At 35.1% G+C, this 12709-nt stretch overlaps 1 protein-coding gene across 1 annotated transcript; it reads left to right on the top strand.

Moving 5' to 3' along the window:
* The first annotated feature begins 253 nt into the window (after positions 1-253).
* Positions 254-11053, top strand: LOC309511852 (uncharacterized protein). The gene is made up of 18 exons (XM_082187189.1): positions 254-482; positions 1041-1188; positions 1914-2015; positions 2200-2280; positions 2374-2430; positions 2620-2703; positions 3140-3220; positions 3392-3487; positions 4240-4332; positions 4451-4534; positions 7755-7859; positions 8115-8267; positions 8575-8691; positions 9734-9826; positions 9951-10037; positions 10156-10242; positions 10357-10452; positions 10537-11053. The coding sequence occupies exons 1-17, from the start codon at positions 434-436 to the stop codon at positions 10439-10441; spliced, it is 1602 nt and encodes a 533-aa protein (XP_082043315.1). The 5' UTR covers positions 254-433; the 3' UTR covers positions 10442-10452; positions 10537-11053.
* Positions 11054-12709: the final 1656 nt, after the last annotated feature.

The following is a 12709-nucleotide window of genomic DNA, read 5'->3' as shown; positions in this document are numbered from 1 at the left end:
TAAGTTGTACATGCAAAGTTACATATAGTCAGTAGAATGTCTGTTGGGGTGTTGCGGATATTAAGCAGACAGTCTACTAATACTCTAATGACTTGTAGTTGACATGTAGTTGCAAAGTTACTTATAGTTAGTAGAGTGTCGAAATAAAGTTACCAAAATATCAACCTGACCCAAACCTGATGTTGATAAACTTTCAAATGAAAAGAGGCAGTTAAACATGCACTGTCTGCTCTACTGTCACCTAAAGAAGAGTTTACATTGAACCGATTCCCATGATTGCAATGAAGTTGGTGTTTGCACAGATGAAAGTTCATATCAATGGAGATAAAGTTCAGTCTAGGTTTTGACTCTTGACGTTAACGGACAGTCCACAGTGGACATGTTGTGATCGTTTTCTCTTACTCAGTTTTTGTTCTGTGAAAGAAACAGCAATATGAATAAGTTACTGGCCATCTTAATCTTACCTGTTCTTCTCTCTAAAGGTAAGCTAATGTTTCTTTTCATTTTTTTTTATTTTATTCGTTGTAATCCGGTGGTATCTGATATCTTATTAGACACAGAAGCTCTCTTAAAAGAGTGAATTATAATTTAGTTGATTCTGATTTGATTTCTTACACTGTAAAAAATTTGCTGTAGTTTTGCAGCTGTTTGCCAGTAACTTACTGTAGATTTAAATCAATGTTATTTACTGGCAACAGTTTGCTCAAAGTTAAATGAACATTAAACATTAACAAGTCTTTGTCTTTACAGAATAAAACTATAAAATAACAACCTAATGCAAAGCATTCTGGGAACCAGAAATCTTCATCAACCTTTTTCTGTTATTTTCCTTCAGATTTTGGTTCCCAGAATGCTTTGCATGAGGCTGTTATTTTAGTTTTATTCGGTAAAGATAAAGACTTGTTAATGTTTAATGTTCATTTAACTTTGAACAAACTGTTGCCAGTAAATAACATCAATTTAAATCTACATTAAGTTACTGGCAAGTAACTGCCAATAATACTGTAATTTCTACAGATTTTTTTTAACAGTGTATACAGGTGTGGAGAGTGTGAGCCTAACGGATGAAGACTATGAAATGACAGACAAACTCTTCACGATTGGAGCTGAAGGGTTTTTGAAATTCTTGGACAATTTTAAGACAGCAGCAGAGCGGGTTATGAAAGAACATAAAATCAACGAAACAGGGTAAAACCAGAAATGTATGATGCAGGGTTATTATTGTTAACTAAAAAATAAAACTATTAAAACATTTCCGTTATTTGAAATAAAGCTGGAATAAAATAATGAGAAATAATTTGAAATGTTGCAATGTTTGAAAAGTTAAAGCGCTAAAATGATTAACTAGAAATAAAATAAAAACTAAAATGAAATAAAAAAAATTAACCTAAATAGCAATATTTAAATAATAAACAAATAACTAGTATAAATAGCATTTAACATTTATTGCTATTTGCACTTAATATAAAGAAAATACTTTTTGAGGCTATACTTATAGTGTAATTATCATCTTTTGCTAATCATCCGCTGCACTAAAATAATGAACTATAAATAGATGATAACTAAAAAGAGAAAAAAAATAATAAACTAATACAATGACAAAAGCAAATCTCGAAATTACTAAAAATTAAACAAATATTACAAATTTTTATATTAATAAAACTAAAATAATGGGATGATATACAGTTAAATATGCACTGTGAGAATAAAAAAATAGTTTACGGATATTTTCTTCAACACTAAAACAACACAATGTTGTAATTTAAACGTAATTTAAAACGCGAGAAAAACGCTTGTGAAAAATGTAATACAGAATATGTCTTCACATTAACACTTTATAATTGGACCATGTTTTTACAGATTTTTCTCTGTCTGGAGTGTAAAACGCAACTCTTGTTTCCTGTGTTGTACAGGACTTATTTGCAAGACTTGTGGATTTCTGTGAAGGAGCTGATCGAGAAGACCAGTGCTGAGGAAAGAGTTAAAGGACATGATGATTTCATTGTGGCGCTGCTGTAAGTAGAACTTTATCCACTTGATACAAAAAGCTTTGCACTTTATAATTATATAGTGATCTTGAACATTGAAATACTGATTACTAAGGCTGAACATGTCAGATTTAAGGAACTCTTGTTATATTTTCTACTTCTGGACTATTTCAAATGATAACATCAGTTTATTTGTTTGTGTGTTTAACAGCATTTTTAGAAGACTGGGTCGTCTTTATGGAGACGGTTTGTCTCGCCTGCTTAACGCATTTCCTCAGAATGAGATTTCTCGGTATGAGGGCCATTCAGCTGATTCATTTATTGAAAAACATTGAGTATATGACCGGTCTCATGTCACAAAAGACTTATGACTGTTCTTCTACAGAGAATTTGGCATGTTTGAAGGGATCATCAAAAAAGAGAAAATGGTGGACCTCTGGAAGTAAGCATGTTTTTGTAGTTTTTTGCCTGCAAGATGATTGAAGGTATTTGATTTGATATAGCTAGTATAAAGATGCATCCATTGAACAGTTCAAATACACCATCTCTAACATGCAGATCAACCTTCTCAAGATTTATTTTCAATCATTGATAACTCAATCATATAGCTCATTAGTTTTGTTTAATGCAGACATGTGGAGTCACGCTACCTTCCAGGAGCTCCTCCGATCTACAGAGATCCCGTGGGGTTCCTCGGTCACCTTCTGTCCAAGAAGTATGACCTCAAGCTTCTTTCACAGTTTCTTTCCCATTGTAAAACAATAAAATAATATATAGAGTAAATGACATAAATATCTTAAAAATATGCTAAATTAAAGTGAGATGTAATTATAAATTATATTTGTGTTGTGTAAGATGTTTGTCTAAAATTTACAAAACATTCTATATTGAAATGTCTTCACCTGAACACATTTTTTTACTAACGTAGAACATTTACTAATACATTATTCATTTCAAAAGTTGTATCTGTTAATTTTTAATGGACATGTACTAACAATGAACAATTGTGTTTTTAACTAATATTGAAATGTATGAAATGTCAAATGTATTGCTCATTGTTAACTAACGTTAACTAATCAGACCTTATTGTAAAGCGTTACCAACAGGTTATTTTTCATGTTGACAGGACGTTGTTTTCTTTGTTTTAACAGGATGGCACAGCCTCATGTGGTTGAAATCCTAAAAGTTGCTTTGGAAGTTGGGAAGATAGACTTCAGTCAACTTTTTGATGAGTAAGACCTGCTTTGTCATGCATTGCTGGTTCAAAGCATACAAAATCAGTGATACGTCTGGCATTTAAGTTGTTTCTTTCATGCAGGTCCTTTTTCCTGTAGAGTAAAACATGCAAATACACTCAGACGGCTTTTGTAGGCCATCATTTAATTCTCAGTAATACTTTTTAGAGCACAAATGGCTATACATCTGGTCAAAGAGAAGGCCATGGAAATTTCCACCTTAGAGAGGCAGACAGAGAAGGATGAGTTTCTGATAACATTGAGGTAAGGACACACAGCAAGACTGTGTGTGTGTGTGTGTGTGTGTGTGTGTGTGTGTGTGTGTGTGTGTGTGTGTGTGTGTGTGTGTGTGTGTGTGTGTGGTCCTGGTATATCCTTCGTTATGGGGGTAAAATTTCCCAACAAGGATTGTAATACCGGAAAATCCTTGTAGGGACATATTTTGGTCCCCATGAGGAATCAGCTTATAAATCATACAGAATGATGTTTTATTGTGGAAAATGTAAAAATGCAGAAATTTTTCTGTGAGGGATGTGTTCAGGGCTAGGGTTAGGGGATAAATATTCAGTTTGTACTGTATAAAAATCATTATGTCATGACAACTCTCGGGAGATTGGTATGGTAATAGGGATTTGCATGGTAATGGATATGGCAGTGTTAATGTATTTGGTCTTGGAGGAATAGATCTGCTATGCTGCTGCAGAGCAAGTACAGAGACTTGCTACTGCTAATACATTCACAGACATTGCTGTGAGCATGTTGTTGGACATGTAACATACATTAATTAACCCTGTAGCAGATCTATACAGGTGGAGCTGGGGAAGGGGGAGGGTTCTGAAAGCGCGCTGCAGAATGTTTGAGCAGCAAGCTCATTGGCCGCTGCATGCAATAGCAATCCACTGTGCTATGTAGATACATTTCTCATGTTCTCGTATTCATCTTTGAAAATGTTGAGCTGTTAAGCTATATGTTTGTTAATAATAGTTATTCTGTAATTTACGGACTGTGTTTCATAGAACTGCCTCTGGAGTCCTTGCATTTTACTGGGATACACTTTTGGAATACACTGAGAGCCAGCCATTCCATAACAAGTATTTAGCTGCTGTACGGTAAGACTATCATCATATTAGTATATTTGATACGGGTGGTAGTCTTAAATAAAGCAAAATGTGAAATGATGAATATACAGAAGAAACTGTATAATAAACAAAGTCCTTTGTTTTGCAGGAAATGGAAGGAGTTAAGAGTGTTGAAAGACACTGAAAAATATCACATGATTACTAACCCAGAGACAGGACTTCAAGCCTGGACGTAAGAAAATATCACATGCATAATTTTTGTCATTTCAATTCAGTTGTAATACCATTTTACAGCTGTTTGCTGTCTGGTAAGGAAAAACACATGAAAGGTCTCAAGATTTCAGGAAGTTGTGTTTGGGTTATGAGCTTTTCTCTTTGTGGAAATAGCATCACAGTTGAAACAAGAACTGTATCAGAGCAATGGCACTGTTTTTTTTTTCTTTCTATTAAGCAAACAATACAATACATAAGTACATAAAGAAAGCAACAGCAAAAAATAAATATAGACAAGTATAAATGCGGAAAGTGTCGGACCAATAAACTTGTTGATGACAAACAAGAAAAGAGTGCATAATGCAAAAGAAAACAAATGATCAGACAAATAAACAAATATACAAACAACATAAAACAGAAGGCAATGGATGAACCTGTCTCTACTACATACACATATATACACACACACACACACACATATATATATATATATATATATATATATATATATATATATATATATATATATATATACAGTGAGGAAAATAAGTATTTGAACACCCTGCTATTTTGCAAGTTCTCCCACTTGGAAATCATGGAGGGGTCTGAAATTGTCATCGTAGGTGCATGTCCACTGTGAGAGACATAATCTAAAAAAAAAAATCCATAAATCACAATATATGATTTTTTAACTATTTATTTGTATGATACAGCTGCAAATAAGTATTTGAACACCTGTCTATCAGCTAGAATTCTGACCCTCAATTTCAAAGACCTGTTAGTCTGCCTTTAAAATGTCCACCTCCACTCCATTTATTATCCTAAATTAGATGCACCTGTTTGAGGTCGTTAGCTGCACAAAGACACCTGTCCACCCCATACAATCAGTAAGAATCCAACTACTAACATGGCCAAGACCAAAGAGCTGTCCAAAGACACTAGAGACAAAATTGTACACCTCCACAAGGCTGGAAAGGGCTACGGGGAAATTGCCAAGCAGCTTGGTGAAAAAAGGTCCACTGTTGGAGCAATCATTAGAAAATGGAAGAAGCTAAACATGACTGTCAATCTCCCTCGGACTGGGGCTCCATGCAAGATCTCACCTCGTGGGGTCTCAATGATACCTAAGAAAGGTGAGAAATCAGCCCAGAACTACACGGGAGGAGCTGGTCAATGACCTGAAAAGAGCTGGGACCACCGTTTCCAAGGTTACTGTTGGTAATACACTAAGACGTCATGGTTTGAAATCATGCATGGCACGGAAGGTTCCCCTGCTTAAACCAGCACATGTCAAGGCCCGTCTTAAGTTTGCCAATGACCATTTGGATGATCCAGAGGAGTCATGGGAGAAAGTCATGTGGTCAGATGAGACCAAAATAGAACTTTTTGGTCATAATTCCACTAAACGTGTTTGGAGGAAGAAGAATGATGAGTACCATCCCAAGAACACCATCCCTACTGTGAAGCATGGGGGTGGTAGCATCATGCTTTGGGGGTGTTTTTCTGCACATGGGACAGGGCGACTGCACTGTATTAAGGAGAGGATGACCGGGGCCATGTATTGCGAGATTTTGGGGAACAACCTCCTTCCCTCAGTTAGAGCATTGAAGATGGGTCGAGGCTGGGTCTTCCAACATGACAATGACCCGAAGCACACAGCCAGGATAACCAAGGAGTGGCTCTGTAAGAAGCATATCAAGGTTCTGGCGTGGCCTAGCCAGTCTCCAGACCTAAACCCAATAGAGAATCTTTTGAGGGAGCTCAAACTCTGTGTTTCTCAGCGACAGCCCAGAAACCTGACTGATCTAGAGAAGATCTGTGTGGAGGAGTGGGCCAAAATCCCTCCTGCAGTGTGTGCAAACCTGGTGAAAAACTACAGGAAACGTTTGACCTCTGTAATTGCAAACAAAGGCTACTGCACCAAATATTAACATTGATTTTCTCAGGTGTTCAAATACTTATTTGCAGCTGTATCATACAAATAAATAGTAAAAAAATCATACATTGTGATTTCTGGGTTTTTTTTTTTAGATTATGTCTCTCACAGTGGACATGCACCTACGATGACTATTTCAGACCCCTCCATGATTTCTAAGTGGGAGAACTTGCAAAATAGCAGGATGTTCAAATACTTATTTTCCTCACTGTATATATATAAACATATATACATACATACATAAAAAAAAAAGATATAAAAAAAAAAGAAAAAACAATAATTGATTTCCTGCTGTTTATGCACTATTCCAGTGGAATGTGGACATGCACCTTCCACTCCAAGAGGTCTTGTAAGGGCTCACCAAAGCACATTGGCCGGACCTTCCGGATCATTAGTACATGACCCGATCGCGTCTCTGCCTGCACTCGGGTAAAACCGTTTTAAGAGATGTCTTGGAAGGGCTCACCAAAACACATTGGCCGGACCTTCCGGATCATTGGAGCATGACCCGGTCGCGTCTCTGCCTGCGCTTGGATTAAAAAAAATTATATATATATATATTTTTTTTTTTTCTCCCTTCCCCTCCCCTCCCCCCCTCTTTTTTATGACCATCAATTGTAGTCATAGGGTATGCATTTCAAGCCAGGTGTCACACATTGTCCAGTCCCTTCTTGGTCTAGAGACCCGTTGGGTCCTGTCATGACCTTGTCGAGGGGGAGAAAGAAAGAGTAGAGGGTGTGGACAGGAGACCAAGGTATAGGGTGAGAAGAGTAGAAAGGAGAAGGAAAAAAAAAAAAGAAAAAGAAAAAAAGGGCTAAATATGTAATTATGATTGTGATATAGTTGTGGTGGTGGTCATCATAATGAGTTTATTTAAAAAAAAAAATATATATATATATATAGCCTATATATATATATATATATATATATACATAATATAGGCTATATTTAAATATATATATATAATAATAATAATAAATAATAATCATTGATGACATACTTATAAGCTAGATATATGTGTGGTTCATGCCTTTAAAGCCCTTCATACAAATCATATAGCGACGGTTAAAGGTAATCCAAAGTAATTGCAACATACATACATACATACATACATACATACATACATACATACATACATACATATATAGACCTACTACAAACATATACAACCATACATGCATATATACCCACTCACATACACACACCTACATATATAGTTATATATACCAATATACGTAATATGTCACTGTTTTTGTGACTGCTGTCTTGTAATACCTATGACTAACTCCTCTTCTTTATCAAGCTGGGCAAATCAGCATTTTGGTGATCTTTTTGACAATGCTGCCCTTGAATATGATCGATTTGGTAATGGGATTTTTGGAGATGACAGATTCAATCAATCCAATTGGTGAGTATGACAGTACGTTTCACTCAATGCACACTGTACATAATAAATGACTAATAACTAACTGAGACCACAGACACCAAGGCATGATTCAACTAGATATGCGTGGACAAAAATCCATGAATCATTCATAATGCTGTTACACTTATTGTGTGGTTATGAATGTGTTGCATTACAGTTTATTAGTATGTTTGAACATCCTTTGAATATATAGATACATAAATGTATGCTCATTCAGTCTGTCCTTTTATTACACAGGGCCATTATGAAGATGGCGACAGTATATCCTCTTCCGATTTATGAAAGATTGTCTAAAAGTGGCCTTGGAATGTCTGAAGTCAATGATTTTTTTATCGGCACTGATGACACACTCACTCAATTAGTAGGCGAGGACATCTTGTACAATTTGAAGTAAGAACGCACTTGTTTGAACAGTTCAATCTGGGCACTATAAATGTCTATCATAGAGACCCAAATACAAAACACATCTGAGCAATTGCACCTGTACAACGACAATAATGTACAGATAAACTAAAGTTATGAATATACCCAGACAGCAACATATTGTCGGCCCAGATCCGGCCCACATCTGGTACACATGGATTCCACACGGCCGGATTTGGGCCAACACACTATGCTGCTGTCTGGGTTCATCTAATGATTCATCATTATCATTTGATCATAAATGCAATAATTTCCCCATTCTGTCGTGTTCCAGGGGTGTGATTAAAGAATTATGGAATATTTTTAGTAATGAAATTTTGCAAATCTCCATAAACAAGAAAAACCAAATTACATCAGATGTGAAAAGTGAGGACCCACTGCGACATTTACGGTAAGATACGTAAAGTCCTGATATTTGTAGGTATGTATGATTAACTGTATAGTTGGTTTCTCTAAGATGCCAAAACAATTAAAGAATTTGTTTGATAACACATTTCAATGGTCCACTTTAAATATTCTATTAACCCTTTAAATGCATGAATGTTTCACAAACATTATTACATATTTGGGTCTTAAGCGATCCGGATCTATATCTAACACTGATGGATATCTACCTGTCGCGATAATATAAAACTCTCCTGATAAGAAAAAAATAAAGCATATTTTGTTACCTTTTGGAGCTTGGAAGGGGTCAGTTTGAACAGATGTTTTCTCATCACTGTCTTCGTCAGAGCTCATTTCCCAGTACATTCAGCATCTGGCTCATATTCACGATCTCAAACATGTTCTCAAAATTTTCAACATCTTCAAAATCAATATTTTGATCGCTGACAGCTTCTTCACCAGATCCACTGTCAAGTGACAGTGACACTAATATTTGATTGCATTCAGTACTTGCTCTGCATTAAATCGCTGAGCAATTTCAAGTTTTGCTGATGATACTTCCTATTCTTTTGTTTTCTGTCTGCGGTAACTATAAGTGAAATGTCAGTTTATCATTGTGAATAAAGGTGAATTGCACTTATCCAGCCATCAAAGATTATATTATTGTTGTGCAGAATAAATATACTTACACTGTTACACACCTTGGGTCATTAGTGACCCTATACAATTTGTACTAAAAATGAATAGAAAACAGGCATTCTTTTATAATTTTATAATTTTTTTTGTTATATTGTTTATTATGAATTGATTGAGGAATAATAAAAAGGTTAAACTTTAAAAAATGAATGAGGAGAAGAGGGTAGTCCCAGGTCACTAAAGGCATTCGAGGTATGCGTTTAAGGTTTAACTAACTATTCTACTAACTATAAGTAACTTTGCAACTACATGTCAACTAATTCTGCTCTAAAGTGGACCATCGAAATAAAGTGTAAGCATTGTTTCTAATTAAAAGTGATCCCAACCACTTTCTTTCTTTTTGTTTGCAACAGCAAAATGAAAGCAACGTGCTTTGACATCTGGGACAGAGTTCTCATCGAGATCAACAGACATAATAACAAATTTGAACTTGAGAAATCAGCAGGGTAAAGCGTAACAGAAATATTTTTGTGCTCAAACAACCTGAAAGAAAATCCTGACATTTCCAATCAACACGTTATGACAGTGCAGCAAGTTATGATATATATATATATATATATTTTTAAATAGGCAATGGGATGAAGTGAAGAGCATTTTCATTAAAGAATTAACTGACAGTGGAGAATTAACTCAACAGAAGCTTGATGAAGCACAAAAGTAAGAAATGTCACATGTCGGCTATAAAAAATGTCTGAAAATTTGATCATATTACTATTACAATTATGCTGTTAATGAACTAAATAACACTTTTTCTGTATTCTTCACGGTTATAAAGAGTCTTTAATAGTGTCACACAAATGGTCTTCGACAAATATGTAAAAATGATCGATGGTCTGGAGGAAAGGATCAGTGCTTCCACTGAGTAAGAACTTATGCTTCATTTTAAAAGTTCTGAAATATTTAATTCCAAAATGAGTTACAAAAATATTTTTTTAAATAACATTAAATGGCTAACTTTTCCATTTTGCAATTCCAGAACTCTTGGCAAATTGATGCTGCTGGCTTTTTCTGCCACAAACAGTGTCCTGGTTAATACTCTGTTTTTTCTGCTGTCTGATTAATCTCTCACAAGGCAAGAAGTAAATTCAGTTCTAAATGGTTCTGCCATCCCGTGTCCTATGATTAATCCTTGTAACTTTCCCTCTTCTATTTCTAGTATAATTGCCAGTGCTCAATCCCTGAAGTTGTTGACTGGAATGCGAATAGTGGAGACACCCTTCCTTACCCTTTTTTAAACCTCTACAGGAGTTTTCTGGTGCTTTCTGTCATTTTGCTGAATCAGCCCTGATGAACTCTGACTTGAGAGATTCTCTTTCATTGTGAGGATGCATCTGATGCTGTTTCTCAAATGTGTTGACACCATTTTAACCGGTTTATGACTGCTGTATTATATAGTTCAGATTATAAACGGTCTGTTTGTTAACCAGATTTTATATATTTTAATTATTGTCTTTGGTGTCACTTCCTAGACAAATCATATATATAAATATAATATTTTGTTGGCATTAATTTAGCTTATAAAGGGGGGAAAAACATTCAGCTAGTTCATTTCACCATCAACCAGCAGAGGACGCTGACAGTCTGCTTCCACAACCTGCACTATAATGTGGACATCAACCAGAACCACTTTCTTTTGCCGCCATGATAGACACAAATAAAAACATTATACCATCCGACCTTATTTTCTGTAGTTAGAGGATACGATTTATAATAATGTCTTATTTTGATGTCGGCTTTAGATCTGTGTGGCTGTATTTCTGAGTATAATTACAGACACTTGAAGCTCTTAAGCAGCAGAAGCATTCAATCTGGAGCAGGGTCTCTCTATTGCATCAGCTCACCTCTGTTTGCAGTGCTGTCACAGTGACTGATTTGTTTGGAGACCAAGGGGAAAGAAGAAGTGGCGAGAAAATGAGCATTAAGGCAACAAAAGATAGATGGACAAGCATTTTGAAATGAAAAAAAATGAAGCTTGGCTGCTGGTGGAGGAACCACAAGAGTTTGAATACAGTACTTGAGTGGAACTTGTAATATATTGTTATTGTCAATGATATAGCTTTGTTGCTATATTATAGTGTGGTGTTTAATACTTAATGAACAAGTAAAAAGGTTACTGGTTTGATCCTCACAAGGACTAGGCCAATGAAAATTCATATAAATAATATAGTTATACGTATCAAAATAATGCTAAATGAAATTCAATAATGAATTCAATAATGAAATTAAATAATGCCAAAATAATTCAAATCTGCTGTAAAGCAGCTCTAAAAAGGCAATATTGTCATTGAAGTCATTTTAGCATTGATTCAGTTCAGTTAAACGTGTAAAGTGATTCAATTATGAATTGAGTTCAGTTCAGCTATAAAGCAGCTCTGGAGAAACAGTGATGTCATCATCCAGCTCAATTCAGTTCTCATCCAATAGAGTCAGAGCAGTCAAATCAAAAACATTGCTGAATATGGAGTGTCCCCTGCAACTAAGCAAAAAAAAACTTCAGGGGGCCAATTATCCTTTAGGATCTGTTGTGGTCATCTCTAGGTGCACGTCTACCAACTACTCTGGATATGGATATGGACCGGATCCGGCTGACTATGGTAACTTTGGGATAACCTTAGTGTGTTTTTGGTGGTTGCCAGGGTGTTACTAAGTGCTTGCTAAGGTGGTTTTTAGTGCATTGCTAGATATTTTGCATTGCTAGGTGGTTGTTTACTTGCCTGATTCAGAAAAAAAGCCTATCCGAAATAAAATATATATTTTTTTAAATAGGCCTATAATAAATAAAAATGTAAATAATTTCTTTGTTTAAAAATGTTACATGAATTGTGGTATAGCATAACCAGTGCAGGACTAGTTAAATGCCAAAGGTGTAATACTTACGATTAGGGGTTTGTTTTTCATCTTAACCCTGTAAAACCTGATATATGAAATAATAGTTTATTGGAACAGTCTACTAAACCTTTTTACAAAATATAAAAAGTTTGCATATGTGTTTAATGATTTGTAGCATATTTGAAAAATCAGGCTTTTATGGCTCAAATAGAACAATATAATATGGAGCTCACACTCGAGGATGAAAAAACACCCGTTATATTTAGAGGCTCAAACTGAGCAAAAAGTTGTTATTTAGAGGGCCAAAAAATTATTAAATGTGATAGTTTGTAATGTAAATCAATGATATCTTCAAAACAGTATAGGAGGCAAATTGCATAAAATACATATTATATTTTTTACTCTAGAGGAAGAGTTCTTACATTTATTTTATAAAAAAGAATTCCAGATTTCACAGCAAAAAGGCGTTTACCACAACCTGGTAGATGTTTTTAGAATTA

Source organism: Leuciscus leuciscus, assembly GCF_965113295.1.
Source record: "Leuciscus leuciscus genome assembly, chromosome: 12".
Taxonomy (NCBI): domain Eukaryota; kingdom Metazoa; phylum Chordata; class Actinopteri; order Cypriniformes; family Leuciscidae; genus Leuciscus; species Leuciscus leuciscus.
This window is presented reverse-complemented; position numbering and strand designations above follow the sequence as displayed.